General features: G+C 47.0%; 1 protein-coding gene and 1 long non-coding RNA gene across 5 annotated transcripts in view; one reads left to right on the top strand and one right to left on the bottom strand.

The window, feature by feature from the left end:
• Fer1l6 (fer-1 like family member 6) overlaps window positions 1–17,445 on the top strand; it is a 170,277-nt gene that overhangs the window by 67,515 nt on the left and 85,317 nt on the right. For all 4 annotated transcript variants that reach the window (XM_023718786.1, XM_004634457.2, XM_023718789.1 and 1 more), the window contains 5 exons: window positions 886–994; window positions 4,991–5,171; window positions 9,915–10,035; window positions 11,901–12,001; window positions 16,544–16,634. In XM_023718786.1, the coding sequence (XP_023574554.1) occupies window positions 886–994; window positions 4,991–5,171; window positions 9,915–10,035; window positions 11,901–12,001; window positions 16,544–16,634 (603 nt within the window). The remainder of the gene's footprint in view (window positions 1–885; window positions 995–4,990; window positions 5,172–9,914; window positions 10,036–11,900; window positions 12,002–16,543; window positions 16,635–17,445) is intronic.
• On the bottom strand, window positions 5,188–9,827 carry LOC111817573. The gene is made up of 3 exons (XR_002821738.1): window positions 9,243–9,827; window positions 8,257–8,645; window positions 5,188–5,257 (listed from the first exon to the last, which is right to left on the bottom strand). It is a non-coding gene; the product is annotated as an uncharacterized LOC111817573 (long non-coding RNA).

The following is a 17,445-nucleotide window of genomic DNA, read 5'->3' as shown; positions in this document are numbered from 1 at the left end:
TCCCCCCTTTTTTGTTTTAAAGAGAGAAAAATACTGGTAAAAATGATACAGAATTTTATCTCTTGTCTGAACTGAGCTTGCTGTGGGAGCTTTAGTTTGTTGAGTAAAAAGGTGAACTCTAAAGCACTCATGATTCTGAGTCCAGGGAGGGTTTCTCCCCAGCTTCCAGGGCAACCATGGTGTACACAATCCCGCTGGATGTACCTGAGTGGTCAGTGTTTACATGTCCACCCAGTCCTCTCATCTATCTCCAGTTGCTTATTATTCTTTGCAGTAAAGTCTTTCTTTGCAGCCACACCAAGGCATTGGGTTAGCACACGTTAGAGCTCAAAGAGTACAGGGATCTGTGATCAGAAGACTTGGAAAAGTTACCCTCAAGGCATGGCTTCCTTATATGTAAAATGGGAATGGTCCAGCTTAGGACCTTTCAAGGTTATTAGAAGAAACACCTAATATAATACGTGTGCGCGCTCCCTCTAAACCAGAACATTACAGTCAAATGTAAGGGTTGAATCCTGGGATTCTTGGCAACTCATCTTCCACTTTCTGTTTCCCAGAGGCCTGGTCGGGGGAGGGTTGTCGAAAGCATTTACTTTATCAACAGCATTTGAGAAAGATCCTCACACCCAGCCCCCTCTGGCTTGAAAGGAGAGCTTCTGTATTTCAGAAGGTCATACTTGCCTCATTCTAGATGGTGGCCGAGGTTGGATTTGCCATGTGTTGGCTGTGATTCTGGCCAGTCTGACTAGTGGGGAAAAATGGAATTTCAGGGTAGGAAAGACTCAAATGTCTAAAATGGTTATGGACAAGTCAGAAGCATTAAGTTAGCTTCCTGGGGAGAAAAAGAAAGCTAATGTTGTATAGTAATTCTTTTTTCTTTCTTAGATTATACCAGAAAAGTATGAGGAATTTTTACTCTTTGGAGCATTTTTTGAAGCTACCATGATTGACCGAAAGATTGGAGATAAACCCATCAGCTTTGAAGTTTCTATTGGTGAGTGCAGACCAGCGCAAGGCTTAGGACTTACTTCCTGACTAAAGTAATTAGTGCCCTGAGCTGGTCACCCTGCTGGTGACCCTGTGGTAGTGGTTTGTACCTTCATCTTGGAAAGAGATGAATGATTCCTTATCTATGTTAGTATCATTATAGAAGGAGTAGATTTATCTTTATTCTTTGAAATGATGTTATGCTTTGTGTTTAGTTGTCCTGCAGACATTGTGGTGGCTTCTAGAGTTTCTGATTAATTCATGATCCAATGTGGGGATTATAGGTATAAGTACTGCGCCGCGCTGGGGTAATCTGCATACAACGTAAGGGAGGGAGAGAGGCTGGCCAGCTGCCCCTCCCTTTGCTCTTTGCTGTCTTCCACTGACGTGAATGACTGCTCTGTTCCTTGTGCCACTCAGCCCTGGAGCCAGCCAGGTATGGGCTGAAACCCTCACTCACTGTGAGCTACATGAACACTTCCTTCCTTAATTTTGGTGTTGGGTATTTTGTCCCAGCAACAAGGAAAAAGTAACTAAGACAAAGGATGAAAAGTATAGTTTTGGATTCAGACGTATTTAGGTTACTACTCCTGCTCCATTACCCTGGGCTCATTTAAGTTCCTGGATCTTCGTTTTTCATCTGTCAAAAAAGAATCATAACTCCTCACACATTTGTAAGTTTTAATTAGTTACCATATGCAGAATAACACACATCCAATCCCACATGCCCTGGTCCATTGGGCAGCTGGCAGAACTATTCCAAGGAAAAGCGTTCTATCAGGGAAGGTCTGGGCTCACATTTAGGTAGCTTTTCCGTAACAGGGCAGAAGGAAATGGAGGCAGGATCATGCCCTTCTGGGCCATCCATCACGAAGAATCCCATGCCTGCATGTCCACAGGTGCAGAGACTTGGGGAATGCTATATTAAAGGGAAGGCAGTGGGACTGGAGGGTTAGCTCTGAGGAGAGAGATTTGGTTTGCAGACTGAGAGAGATCGGAGGTCTGGCATCAAGCATGTGAGGGCTGGAGCAGAGGAAGGAGCCTCCTGTTGTAGGACTCCAGGGTGGACCTGTCCAGGGAAGAACTTGGCATAGACAGGAAGGTAGTATTTTGGCTTGTATTGTACAGGGAGGAAGAAATCTGCATCCAAGCGTGTCCCTCCCCTGAACGCTTGTCCCCTAAGATCCCATTCTCCGATGCTAACCTCCACACCTTCCGTTCCCTTCCACCATGCTATCTTGCCTTCTCCTGTGGAGACCTCAGCTATCAACTCTTCTGTGTCCTGCCTCTTCACTTCCATCCCTGTCTCCAGAAGAACTCAAAGCTCATCCCTTGAGCCACTCTCTTTCCAGTTGTCACAATTCTCATCCTTGTTATTCTATTAAAACACCCACATTCTATTCTACTGCTCCCCCTCCCTGTTCTCCTTCTCTGCTCTCGTGCTGTGGCTTCAGGATTGATTTCCCCAAATTTCCTGGTGGCAGCAGCATCTGAGAGTGATCCAGAGAGGCTGTCCAGAGAGGCCGGATCGCCATCCCATTTACCCAGTGGGAGGATGTTAAAAAGAAGACTGCAACAAGTCTGTTCCTCTTTGTACGATGCCATGAGGCTTCCCTCAGGTCCACTAAAGTGGAAAGAGTGGAGAGAGGAAGAAGAGAGAGAACTGGAGCGATGCTAGGGAGACACTGCTGTAGACATGGTGGCACAGAGGCTGTGGGTGCACCGGTTAGGGAGACCTTCTGTGCCACGACCAGGGGTGGGCAGTGGAGACAGACAAATTCAGAAGAGCCCAATTCCATCCTCAAGGAGTACACTGATGCTTGAGTAAATTATCCGAAACTGAATGGCAGAGGAATCCTAGAAGTATGCAGGTGATGTCAGGGACCTGTTTAGCTGAGGGGCCCAGAGCCATGTAGCCCTGGAGGACTCTTGTGTGATTCACATTTTGATGGCAAATTCTCAGAAGAAGAGTGTGGAAGGGGCAGTGTCCCGAGCCAGCGGGTCAGTCAACGAAGGTCACCTGGGAGAGGAGCGGGGAACTGAGGAGGGGACAAAGGACAGGAGACACGAGAAATGGAGACAAGACAGGATTCTGATCAAGTCTTGTCTATTCAAACGAAACTCTAGGTATATATAGTGGAGGCTAGGGAAATGACGTCAGCGGGTAAAAGGCTTGAGTAACTAGGCAACCGGGCTATGACAGGAAGTCCCACCTCCGGGGCATAGCAGGAGATTTATGGGAAATAGGCGGGGTGAGAAGAATTAGGAGCTTAGCTGAGCAGAGGTAGGGGAAGAGGAAGTCAGCGTCACTAATGATGCTGATGCACCAGGAGAATTTTATAGGTCTGAGGCACTCAGGTGACCATTAAGGGATACGTGGCGCAGAGTCATGATGTGGCAGATTCACAGGATTTAGGAAAAGACTCACTTGCAACAGTATTGGAGGCCCGGAGTTATTGTGCCTCCCACAGGGGAGCACAGGGCAGGCCCCCCAGGGCAGGGAGACCACCATAGCCTGATCCTGAGGGTGCTCAGGGGCACAAGGCGCCCTGCAGAGCTGGTTCCGTCTTGAGGCGAGGGGGTCAACCTTCCTGTCCCTGGAGAGTGGCTTCAGAAGCAGGCAGGGAGCCTTAACACAGGCAGGGACAGGCAGCCTCCATCAGCAGAAGCCAGTTCTCCAGGAAAGGCTTCCCAGTCATCTCAGCAGCTGGGCACTGGTGACCCCTTCCTAGTACGGGGTCTCCGGGGCACCAAGAGCATCTGCCACAGAAGTACAGAGTGCTGATTCGGAGGTGACAAAGGACACAAGGGAGAGATGAGCAGGGCAGGAGGAAACCTCTCGAGCTAAGAGGCTCAGTGATCACAAGCTACACTGAAACCCAGTCGGCCAGGTGTATGATCCGGCTAGCTCTGGAGCTCCTTCCAAAGTGGTAAATCTTCATCGTAGTCCCTTTAAGCATTTGAAACCAGGCTGTGAAGTGGAAAGTTCAGTGGCACGGATGCCCTTGCGGGGGGCGTCCACTCTTGTACAAAGGCATCCGAAGTGCAAAGGCTGCCCTATTTCCCCCACATGTTCTCCTTCCTGCTTCCCTCCTCGCTTCTCTTCTCCCTCCACCCCTTCTCACTCCCTCTTTCCCCCCATCCCTTCCCTCCAACCTCCTCTTGCTTTTTAAAACCATGCTATTGTCTTTGAGGACTTACACAAGAAGTCTTCTCTTAGAGAAGAAGTTTTGGGAAGACATTCATGATACTTTGATGAATGAAAAATCCAGATGTCATAGTCACTTCCTGTTGCTGGGCACAATACCTGCCACCTGCCACTTAGAGGAGGACAGGTACACTTGGCTCACCTTTTCCAGGGGATTTAGTCCAAAACTGGCTGGTGCCAAACCAGGCACATGTGATGCAAGGGTGGAAGAGCCTGCTTCTCCCATGGCAGCCAGGAGGCAGAGGGGAGGGCGAGCTCGGGACAAGAATGCACTTTTGTGGCTGTGCTCCAAGAGACCTCCCTGCACCAGGTCCTGACAGCACATTCCAGTTTGTCAAGGGATTCATCCACCGACAAGCATAGCGCCCCCATAATCCAGTCGCGCTCAAAACACAGGAGGCCTCTGGGGGACTTCTTTGGCTTCAGATCATAACACTGATGAGGTTGCAAAATGCCGCGTCTACAATGATCCACTACCAACAGCTCTATGGAAAGGTTTGAAGGCTACACACTGAGATGCCAAACATGCTTATAACATCTAGTGGCTCTTTTTATCTACTTGCCTTTGTTTGCTGATTTTTAATTTAGTAGGTTTTACAAAATTAAAAATAAAGGACGCGCAGCAGGGTGGCTCACTGTCCTGTGGTCTCCTTTGGCCATTTGTTCTTTCCACCTTCCTCCGAGACCCACTTCCTGCTCATCAGAGCACGTCGGCTCGGACTCCTTGTGCCAAGCTCATTGTTTGCATGTGTTGACGCCAAGCCCCCCTCTCCTTGCTGCTTGCTGCCTCTGCAGGTAATTTTGGGAACCTGATCGATGGAGGGTCCCATCATGGGAAGAAGAAGAAATCAGCAGAATCAGCTGAGGAAGACATCCTGCCACTGCTGCACAAGGGGGAAGGGGACGCATCTCACGAGGGGGCCACTTCTATGTCCACCACTCACCCAGAGAAGCCTCTGGTGACAGAAGGGAACAGGTAGGATGCACAGCAGGTGAGAACAGCTACAGTTTCTGATGGGAGGGTTTGGTCCAATTCCTGGCGCTGTTGGATTCAGTTCTTCTCTAAAATGAGAAACACACATTGCTGTCAGTGATGGGACCAATCTGCAAATAGGGACAGCATAGTACATACTGCTGTACTAATGCTTAGCAGTGTCACAGCTCCCCAGTTGGCGCATTCAGGTAAGTTATTTAAGGGAAGAACAGTTTCGTATCTGAAGCCGCTTTTATTCTATAACTCTGACACAGAACAAAGTAGGCAGGTGAGAATAGAATTCCAGTCCCAGCCCCATTAACCTTATTTTAGTCACTCAAGTTCTGTCTACTCCTTAAAGAGTTGCTGGGGTTATTGATGCATATTTTTAAATCTCATTTTTACCATAGCAATTTGCAAATAAAAGAACTCAAAGAATTCTTATCAGACACCAGAGAGAGCACAGCTGGGCCACTTTTAGACACCTGGAGGGATCCCCTTTAACTCATGTAAATTTTCAACATGAAAAGGAAAGTAAAATCTTTTCTTTTAAAAGAAAGTTGCGTCAAGCACCAATTAATAATTTGAAAAGGAAAAAAAATACCTAGTATGAGTGTTCCATTGCTGATACTTGTTCTAGAAGCAAAAGAATCTCTGATCTCATGGTATCTCATGACAGCACCCGGCCGTACTCACTTTACATTAAGAAAACTGGAATTCATAGGTATTAGCTGCTGCTAGCCAGCCAGATGTGCTCACTAATCTCCTAGAGACCCTCCCTAGGGATGGACCCACGGGTTCCTGACTGCTGTTGATGACCTGGATTCCCAAATCTGTTTCCCCAGACAGCCCTGCTTTCTGAGCAGCGGATCGGACACCCACGCTTGAGCGTCTCGCGAATTACTCACCAGCCTCACTGTCTTCACAGACGACTTTCCCCCTTTTCCGATCTTTCCTATCTTTTTGGTCTCATGGGCTGATCCTGCCATTCCCAGAATCCTCTCACCTGCAACTAGAAGGCTGCCAGTTGCTTGCTTTTTCCTTCTTGCCCCGTACAAAAAGTGTTAAAGACCGGCCAATTCTAGGCCTTCAGTATTTCTCATGTCTACTGTCAGTTCTGTGGTTCTAGCCATGAGCATCCTTGACCTTCAGTATCTTCAGAGCGTCCTTCCCCCTGGCTTGGCTCTTCTTCAAAACATTCCCTGGATGAGCCGAACCACTGCTTCTGTTTCACCCCACTCATGGACTCCCTGGGGATATTAGGATTAGTTTCAGAGGTCAGAGCTGTGGATTCAATCCAAGTCTACACATCTTCTGGACTGGCCAAATAGCACAGAGGTTTAAAGCACCTGCTTAGGCAGATGCAGCAGCCGGGGTTCGATCCCTAGCATGCCATGCCAACCCCTCCCCCAGGGCCCACTGAGATGGAGATTGAGACTGGGCATGGTGGCATGCGCCTGTAATCCCAGTGCTTGGCAGGCTGAACACAGGCAGATCACTATGATTCTGGTCTATGTGGTGAGACCCTGTAGACCCTGTCCTAAAAAAAAAAAAAGAAAAATCAAAACACCAAATCTACACATCTTCCATCATCTCCATTGACTTCCCAGACTCCCCTTTGCTCTGGTCACTCAGTGCCCCTGGCCATTTCCAAACATGCCCTGCTTTTGACCCCTTCTCGGTCTTTGGGCCCCTGTCCCTCTGCCACGAGCTCCCTCCTCAGCTGCTGTTCTCCTCCCTGCAAGAGTAAACCACACGTCTGGCTTGCGCTTCTCTAATCACCTTCAACAGGAACTAATCACACCAGCTTAAGGTGATTTGCCTGTGTGTCTTCCCTAGGAGACCATGGGCATTTTGAGGGCAAGGACTCTCATTTTCTGTTAATCTGCTCATGTCTGGCATGCAGTAGAGACTCATAAATACTTTTGAATGATTTAAGGAATCACTGTAACTGGGTTCACAAAGGGCACTGTGGGGGCAGAGAGAAGGAGAGGTGTCAGTAAGGGAAAGTTGAGGGAGTGGTAAGAGCTGAGAAAAGTCATAGAAAGCTGACATTCTAAAGGATGGGAGATGGAGAGGAGTTTGGGACAAAATAGGGTAGAGTAGGTTAAAGTAACCTTAGATGGTTTGGATCATTCCCTGTGTTTTCTGAGCTCTGCCCCTCCCAAGGATCACATTCCCCCTCCCATGGGCATGGGGGGGGGGTTCTCCCTGACAACCTGGAAGCCACACCCCTCCTTTCAAACTCCCATTCTTCTACTCCATCCTTAAGAGTGCAGGCATCAGTGAGTGAATCCTGTGACAAGATCTGCATACTTGGGAGACATTCTGAGATGACTCGGGCACCTTGCATCCAAAATCATCCCTGCCTTGTTGGACCCGCCCATTATGGACTACTGGTGGGATTTCAGAGGCTGTGGTGTGGAAGGGATTGTGGGGAGCTGAGCAGTCTCAAGGCATTCATGGTTGGAGCCCGTGGAAGTGTCGCCCGGCTGGCTCAAGGAGACCAAAAGAAGTCATGCTGGTGTTTCTGGCTCTGCTGAATGTGCTTTCTTTGTATTTCTCAGTCACTGCATTGAAACTGCTTATTATGGCAAGCCACGGAAGCGGCAGATGAAATGAAAGAGCTCATACTTTAATAGACACTCCCATGCATTTGCCTACACACACGCACATGCCTACACACACGCACATGCCCCCCCCCACACGCATACACACACATGCATACACACACGCACATGCATACACACACGCACATGCATAGACACACACACATGCCTACACACATGCACACACCTACACACACGCATAAGCCTACACACATGCATACAACACACGCACATGCATACACACATGCCTACACACATGTACATGCCTACACACATACACATACACACGCATACACACATGCACACACACATACACACACATGCCTACACACATGCACACACATACACACATGCACATGCATACACACACATACACACACATGCATACACACACACACATACATACACACACGCACCCCCCCCAATTTATTTGTCAATAGAATACCACCATCTAGTTATCCTGGACTTTGTAGATTTACCAGGCATGTGTATTTGCATACAGTGTATGCGCTGGCTCAGAGCTCAGGATTGAGATGAGAGCGGCAGCCAGCCTCAGGCAGGTCATCACTGTGTCTGCAGCATCCCAGGCCCCATCGCTGCCCAGAGTCGCAAGGCTGGTCCCGTGTCAGGGCAGCCACTCCATCTGGCAGTCTTCTCTTGCACTGGCAAGAGGTGCCCTCCCATCTGCTGCCTCCCACCTGCTCTGCAGTTTGTGTAAGAAGCCACCGCGTCCCGGTCCTTGTGGAGCCAGCTCTGAGAACTGGAGACCAAGTCCCTGAGCCACATTAGCACAGAACGATCCCAACCAAAGAAACCTTGGGGCAGAGCACAGTAGTGGGTGGAAATGGATTTAGCTGCAGGATGCTCACTGTGGTAATTTAAAAAGAGATAAAATAAAAAGGACAGTTTGGCTTCTAACCTTTGTTAGCTGTTTCTCCCCTGCTGTAAGACAGCCTCAGCTTCTGCCAAGGACTTACTTGGCTTCTATTCTGAACGGACATCTGCTGGCTTATTTTCTGCAGAACAGGCTGGGGCCCTTTGCTAATTCTATTGTCTGCTTTAGAAGAAATTTGGGCTGGAGAGCTTCAAAGAACAACCACCCACTCTTTGGGGCTGAAGTTGTCTTTTTGGAATGGAAGGAAAGCTTTTCCTCTGTCCCTCTTTCTCTCCCTCCCCGCCCCCCCACCACGGGGTATTGTTCCCCCCTAATTGTTGTCCACATTATCCACATTGTTACAGCACCTGTCCCCGCCACCACCACTCTCCTTCCAAGCACTTCTCTCCACATAGTCCCAGGTTCTAGGAAGACACTGCAAGGGCTTTCGGGAGAAGCAAGCCAAGAAAATGACCATCATAGGGAGGGGACCTCGGCACTTCTTCCACCTCATCTGCTTCTGCACCACCCGCTTCTTCCTTGGGAGCCAGATCTGTGAATTAGTTCCTTCTTTTCTGTCTTCCGTCTTACCTGTCAGCTGGCTCTTCTCATCAGCATGCAAGCATGTCCTGCAGTACGCTCAAACGTCCTCTGTGGCTCCACGTCTCTTCCTTTTAGCCACTTGGCTGTCCCTTTTGTTTCACGTTAGCCAAGCAGGTCACGTACATTATTAGTACCAATGTCTACCAACAATTAGTGCTGGATGGCTGGATGAGCGGGTGGATCCTAAGACACAGAATATTGAAATCGAGTTTGGAACATTAGCCTCCACCCTCATTAATAATATTCTTACCTCTCTCTAGCAATTTCATTTTACAAGGTGCATTGTTATCTGTTATCCCCGTTGACCCTCCCACGTTCCTGGAATATAGATGCTAAATTAGCAAGTTAATTTTCCTCCCTTTTTTCTGCTCTCCATCCAAAACTTCTTGATAAAGTCTTGCCTGATAAACCCTGTCTCCTGCTGATCATTTCTAAGCCTTTCCCAGGCCTGATGGTGGCTGTTATTGCCTCCCGCTGCAGCTGGATGACTGCATGGCTTCTTCATGTCCCCAGTACGACTGAGAGTGCTGCTAATGTCTGATAGCTTTGTTTCCACTCCCCTGCGTCCCCATCAGAGCCTACACAACAGGAATGTGTGGCTGGAGTTGCCGGAAAAACACCGATGGACAACTAACTTCCAGACCTAATGTGATTTCACAGGAATTACAACTACCTGCCACTCGAGGCCAAGAAGCCCTGCGTCTCCTTCACCAGCTCCTGGGGGGACCAGACCTTCAGGCTGCAGTGGTCAAACATGCTGGAGAAAATGGCAGACCTCTTGGTAAGCGGCTCCGGTTGGAGCAGGAAACTGGGCGCAGAAGGCAGGCTCTTCTGCTCAGCACAGGGCCCCTGCCTCAGTTTCCATGTCACTGAATCGAGGCTGTTGTCTTTTGGGAGCAATGTGTCTTCTGCTACATGGACCCAGGGGAATGAGAATACATTTTGAAAACTCCCTGGACTTTAAGTCAAACTGTCGTCTTAGTTCACAGATTCCTTCTCTGCCCTGCAGTTAGGTGACCTAGCAATAGGCTGGCTTCTTATCTCTGAGGGCCAGGAGCCTGCAAACCTTTGACAGAATCTCTAAGTCCTGGCTCCCCCCAGCACTTTCCTCCTGTTCTCTCATTTTGCTTCCCACTCCGTGTGTCTCGGGAGGCCTGTCCTCCGCCCACTGCTCACTCCCCTCACTAACGACCCCTGTCTTGTCCCTCGCATTCCATCAGAGCCTATCCCGAGGAGAGAATGAATTTCTCCTTCTGTTTGCTCAGTCATCTTGTTTAGAGCAGCATGTTATCTCCAGCTATGGGATTCTGGGCACCCAGGATCTAAGCTTTGAGGGCACCCCAGAGGCCTGGCACGACCACACCATGTGGAGGCCACAGATTGTCTTTGGGGCTTGATTCTCCTTCAGACAGAATACAGAAGTTACTTCTGAGTTTTAACAAAACAAATCAGAATTTTTTGGAGACCATAGAAGCGTGAACCCTTCTCTCTAATTCCCATCTCAGTCACAGCTAACCTGACATAGCTTACACTCCATTCTGTGTTGTTGGTGGGTTATTCTTACCTTAGTTTACAGATGAGGAAATTGGGCATAAGGAGTAAACAGTAGAACTTGGATTTGAATCAGAAAGTGTGACCCCAGTTTCCAAATCTTTAATACTCTATGATGTTGCCTGTTTTTCTAGTGAAGGGAGAAAGAGGGAAACACGAACCTGGCACCAGACTCTGGCATATGATAGAAAAGAGATTTGTGAATTCTCGAAAAGCAGTGGCAGTGTGTACGATGGTGGTCGAGAATCATTGTCTTTTCTTCTTTCTTTCTTTCTTTCTTTCTTCCTTTCTTTCTTTCTTTCTTTCTTTCTTTCTTTCTTTCTTTCTTTCTTTCTTTCTTTCTTCCTTCCTTCCTTCCTTCCTTTCTTTCTTTCTTTCTTTCTTTCTTTCTTTCTTTCTTTCTTTCTTTCTTTCTTTCTTTCTTTCTTTCTTTCTTCCTGGAACTGGGGGTTGAACTCAGGCCCTTGCACTTGCCTCGGAAGCTCTTATTCTACTGAGCTATCTCCCCGGCCCTCAAGAATCATTTTCCCCCAGGCTCCTGAAAAGAATCCTAGAACTTAAGCCCCAAAGGAAAAGTGAAATTATTAAGTCTATAAGTATGTAGTCATTGCTATATACACCTGCCATTCCAAGGCCAAAATTCATATAATCAGATGAATGCATAGCTTTTAACTTCAGAAATGATTCAATATAGATATATTACTGTTCGAAAAACTGACTGGAGCACAGCTTTTGACTTTTGATAATTATATCTAATTTAATCCTACATTGTTAGATTTCTCACAAGACTAGGTTTCTCCCACAGGGTAGACTCTAAAGAAATAGCTCCCAGTTAGAGAACAAATCTGTGGCAGAAATGATGAGCTTGAGAAATAGAGATGAAGACACTCTCTGGAACAGTTTTAACTGAGAAAAAGAAGGTACAAAGTTAGGATGAAGTGACACTTCCAGTTCAAGCACAAGAACTCTGCTTTCATTTCTGAAACAACAGTAGCAAAAATAACCCCAGCCATATATTCTGGAATGTTCGATCCATACCTCTAGTACTCCTCTAAGCCCCACTGCTCATCCTCCCTGCCTGTGGTCTGTTCGCAGGAAGAAGGAATAGAAGAAGTGAGAGAACTGGTCAAGATTTCCAAGGAGGCACCAGAGGAGAAAATGAAGGCCGTGCTGGGTGACTTCATCAGTCGGAGCAGGTGCCGGCAGACCAGAGCTGAGCTCAGCAGAATCGGGCCTTGGTTGCCGCGGGGAGGCAGTCTGCTCCCCAGGCTTTCACTCTGGCGCTGTGCAGTGTTACAGCCTTCTTTATTTTTGCAATGTTCTAGCTGGCACTTGTGGGTAACTTCTGCTTCTGGACTCTTGGGCAACTACCACATAAACCAAAAGGGAGACATACAGACCGACAAATTAAGTGCAGAGTTTTTCAATGAAACAAAATTCCTATAGAGTTAGTGCCCAGCACAGTGCTCTGCGTTTGGTAGATATTCAGCAACTATTTGACAACTAGATGGATAAATAGTGTATGACTTAATTGAAATTTCCATGTAGCACATTAATAATGACTCTTACTGTAGGTGTCAGGCAATATTATAAAAGATTTAAAAATGCGACATCTTAGTTACTTTTCTTGTTGCTGAAACAAAGTAGCAGACGCCCAAAGTTAAAGGAGAAAAGGTGTATCTAGCTCACAGTTTGTAGAGGTTTCGGTCCGTAATCAGCTGGCTCCAAGGCGGGAGGATGGCAGAGGGCAGCAGTTCATGGCAGTGGAAGACAGCAAAAGCAGGCGAGGGAAGTGCGAGACAAGCCTCTTTCTGCCCTGATACCGTACCCAGCCTACCCGAATTAGGGAGGTGCCAGTCCAATCAGTGCCCGATCCAGCAGTCACCTGCCCTTCCTTCCAGCACCCTGAATCCTAGCACTGAACCACGACTCAATCACAAGCTCTAGGTTCTGCTACTTCAGAAAGAACCCTGAAAACAAACCCATCCAACACTGTATGGGGCTTTGGGGTCTTCTAGATACAAACCATAACAGAATATATAGTTGTGTGTGAGTAACAAATTTCTCCAAAACTCAGTGAATAGACACAATATTTATTATCTCATGGTTTCTATGTGTCAGGAATTCAGGAAGGACTCAGAGGGGTCCCCTGGTTAGGACTTCTCCTGGGTTCAAGTGCAAAAGCATTGGCTTGGCTTGAAGACATCTCCAGGCTCGGCTGGGAGGGAGTCACTCCCAAGGTCATTCACGTGGCTATTTGCAGAATTTAGCTCTTCATAAGCCGCTGCACAGCGGGCACCAGCTCCACTCTGTCTCTCACAGTGTGGCAGCTTCCTTCATCAGGGTGAGCAAGAGAGGCAGAAAGGACCTGCCTGTAAGATGGAAGTGACCAGGACTTCACTCGAAAGTGTCTCTGTGTCACTCTTGAAACATTCTGTTAGGAGCAGGTCACATGCAGAGGGACAGAATTACAGGAGGTGAGGCTCGCTGGAGACCATCTTACAGGGTGCCTGCCCCACATGGAAACAACTTGACCAACTCTTAATTATCTCAAGATGAGCAAAAATGAGAATTTGACTGAATGAGATTAATAGAAAAGGAATAGAGATTAATTTGGTGAAAGGCAAAAACCAGGAAATAGGCAGTAGGTAAACTTGATTATCCTGCTTTGTATTCTCTACTTCCTAATCTCTCAAATAGTCAGCTGATTTAATTTTATAGAATGAAAGAAACAAAATATTTTTCAGCCCTTCAGCTTTTACTAGAACAAATCGGTTCAGCATTAATGAAGATGCACCAGGATGCCCAGCACAGCGACCTCCCAGCTTGTGGTTGATAGCTGCTTCTTTTCTCGCTCTTTAGTGCTTCTAAGGGAGCAGCATCACCTCTTGACCCTTTCTTCTTCATGGTATTTTATTTATTTATTTACTATTTGGTAAAGCATGTCAGTACACAGCTGAGACTAGCAAGTCTAGACCTGAGACAGCAGCTCAGTGATCCTCCTGTTTTCAGCCTCCCCAGCGCTGGGATTACAGGTGTGCGCCACCACGCCTGGTCTCAGTGGCCGGCTCATTGCCTATGGGGGCATGGCCAGGGTGGCATGTGCTGCCGGGGATTGAACTGCAGTCCCTGTTCTTGCCAAAGCAGTTGCTTAGTCCACTGAGCTATCTCACCTGCCCTGGCATTTTATTTTTATTAGCCCATGTTTGAGTACATAATGGTCACATTTCTTGTAGGACATTGGCACATGTACATAACACATCTTCAATCTTTTTTCACCCCATCACTTCCCTCCCTCCCTCCCCCAAAAGCACAAATAGTTAAGGAACAAAATAAAAGAGAATAAGAAACAAGGAGAGAGAGAGAGAGAAGGAGAGAGAGAGAGAGAGAGAGAGAGAGAGAGAGAGAACTTTGGAAAGAGGCAGGGACCAAGAGATGGAGGGAGGAAGAAATAAAGATCTAGCTCATTGTACCTCTATTTTCCTTCACTTTTTACATGAAGGAGAAGTGCTATATATTAGCAATATACACAAAAGCAATGTATATGAATACTACTCCTGCTGTGAGCTAGTGGCCACCTGCAATTTCCTTTCAGCATCTTTAAAAAGCTTTGTAATCTGACATTTTCAGAAACCGGTTTTAGGCAAATGAACAGCTCACTAACATTGTGTATTAGGGCGTTACTGGAAGGTGATCACTATTTCACTTTTTTGTTGAGTTTCTAACCAACTGAAAAAAATATTCATGAGGTCACTCAAAGATCAAAATGTGAGCTTTATGTTCGGCAAGTCTAGACCTCAGACAGCAGCTTAGACCCAAGGTGGGGTGGGCTCTCTGCTCCCCACCGTGATACCTGTGGCTGAGCAGCTGGGACTTTGGCATCTCCTCCAGTGAGGACAAGTGACAGGCCATGCATGCAGAGGTGACGCAGGGCACCCCTAGCCAGCAGCCAGGGTGGGTCAGGAAGATGGAGAAGGAAGGGAAGCCAGGCGGATCACTGCCTCTACTCTGATAAGAGAGCTGGTCGTTTCTCCCCATGTGGAGTGGAGATCCTGCGTGGAATCCTATGTGCTGCTCAGAAAGGCAGGAATGGGGCAAGGAGACTCTCAAAAAGTAATACTTTGTGTGCTTTAAGACAAATCAAGATGAAATGCAGCTCTACTCAGAATCCCCTCTGTGTTTCCTCTGTAAGTGCTTTTCTTCCCAGAAGGACCACAGGCTCATGGTAAGAAGCAGACACACCCCAAAGCGGGGGAGGAGGAAGCAGACGTAGCGTCCGTTGCTTCTCCAAGCCCACTCTCCAGCGAGGACGTCTAGACACTTGTGTGTGCGTGTACACTTGCAAAGGCACATCCTCATAGACACACTCGTGAAGGCGCTCTGCCTCTTCCCAAGGGGCGGCACTCGCTGTGCTCCGCAGGCCTCCATTCCTTAACAGTCTGTCACGGGTACCTCTGCCAAGGCACGCAAGGACTTCCTCTGCTCAGTTCCTAGGCCCTAATGATACGACACTGCACCCCTTTATTGTGCTACTCTACAAAGTGTCCCAGTAAATATCATAGTGTAAGCATGTGCTTCCAAATTGTTCAGGTGTTTGGGGAGGGTAGGAATTCTAGAGTAATTTTTGATCAAATTATATGTACATTTAGGTGTTAAATGTGCTACCAGGTGGTTTTTAGAACGCTGTCATAACTTACTCTCTTCTACAGTAATGGGTTCTCTCCTGCACTCTTCCACGCCTTTGCCAACCTTAACTGTTCATTTTTAGATGAAATAGTACTGATTTTAATTTGCATTTAAATGATCACTAATAAGGACAGTATCTTATTTTTTTCAGTTTTTTTTTTGCCACTTACGTTTCTTCTTGAATTTCATTTATAACCTTTTCATTTGCCTACGAACATTTTCTTAACTTCACTGCCAAAAGAATGTTATTACTCAGGAAGACTGGGACACATTTCAGTATTGAGTCAAAAATATTTAATTTAGACTGGGCATGGTGGGGCGTGCCTGTAATCCCAGTGCTGGGGAGGCTGAGAATAGGAGAATCACTATGAGTCCTATCTACGTAGTGAACCCCTGCAGACCCTGTATGAAATGTGTGTGTGTGTATATATATATATGTGTAGATACATTTTTTTTTTTTTACAAGACTGAGCATGGTGATGCACGCCTGTAATCCTAGTACTGGGGAGGCTGAGACAGAAGAATCACTATGATAAAAATAAAAATAAGTATTTACTTTACATACGACTTTCCAGGAAATTTGTAGTGTGCTTTAAATTTGTAAGGCAAAGGATAATTATTTTATTTTGTGTGTGGTTGTTATAAATTCTTGATCAGGGGCCAGGGAGATAGCTCGGTAGAGTAAGCACTTGCCTGGCAAGTGCAAAGGCCTGAGTTCAATCCCCGGTTCCACCAAAAAAAAAAAGAAAGAAAGAAAGAAAGAAAGAAAGAAAGAAAGAAAGAAAGAAAGAAAGAAAAAAGAAATTCTTGATCATTACCACCATAGACATCTTATGAAAGAAAACAGGTAAATACTCATTTCCCAAAACTAACGAGGGGTCTGGGCCCCATTTCCGGTTCTCATTTTGTTGAAAGGTAGTGCATTGTTAATTCTTTCTGTGGACCCACTAACTTTCCATCGGACTGTGGAAAGCGTACTTGCAAATCTCTGGAATCATGTAAGTGGATTTTCATGAAGAAGAAGCTTTAAAATTGTTATTCTTCTCTTTCAGTTCCTTCATCTCTGAAGCTGAAAAAAAGCCCAAGACACTGAACCAAACCACTTTAGATAAGAAGCGACTTACACTGTGTTCGCGGGAGCTGGTATGTGACAACCTATTTATACTCTGAACAGGGTTAAAACTTGGGCTTTAAAAATAAGCGGCTGGATGGAGCATAGGTCACAAGCCAGACAAGGGCAAGGTTTCAAGCACATGGATTTACGCACTGCAGGGGCTGGAGAAGGCCCGCTGTTGATGTGCGAAGGGACTGCAATGCATCGAAGGCTTACAGGGAGGAGTGAGACTCCTGCTTCCTGTTGGGGTGGACGGCTGGCTCTCTGGCTCATTTCCTTGATATCTGTATTGAGTTAAAATCTGCAGACTCACTTGGCTCTCTGCTCTACAAAATAAGATGCTACAAGAAATAACTACCCTCCCTCAGTGCCTTCCACCTGCTAAGAATGCTGCCGGAAGTTGTGCTTGACAAGGGGCAGTGGTTGGCGGCTCTCTGTGTCCCAGAGGCCTGCACGGAGGCTACGGCTGAGCTGCCTCCCTGAGAGGTCATAGCTGGAACATCCAGACCAGATTAGGAGCTGGATGATCACCTGGAAAGTCCAGTTCCAGTCGTGGGGTGGGGGTGGGGGTGGGGACTTTATGGGCGCCTGTGATGGTTCTGTAATGAAAGGTCATTCAGTGTTTGATTTCTCTAGGACATTTTAGGCATCTGAGTGGCTGTCGGAATATTAAGTGATTTTTAAAACATAGGTCACAGCTAGTGAAGCAAAGGCCAGAGGCTAAAGCCCAGGCACTGCAATTCCTTAGCCATCTTTCTTTCTGGAGTACTCCTTTCTGCCCTCCAGAACCCCTAGTGGAGCCTGCATCCCATCGCCAGGACCACCCGTGGTTCCTGCCCC

This window comes from Octodon degus, unplaced genomic scaffold, assembly GCF_000260255.1.
Source record: "Octodon degus isolate 3935 unplaced genomic scaffold, OctDeg1.0 scaffold00062, whole genome shotgun sequence".
Classification (NCBI taxonomy): domain Eukaryota; kingdom Metazoa; phylum Chordata; class Mammalia; order Rodentia; family Octodontidae; genus Octodon; species Octodon degus.
The sequence above is the reverse complement of the archived record's forward strand: the minus strand, read 5'-3'. Positions and strand labels throughout refer to the sequence as shown.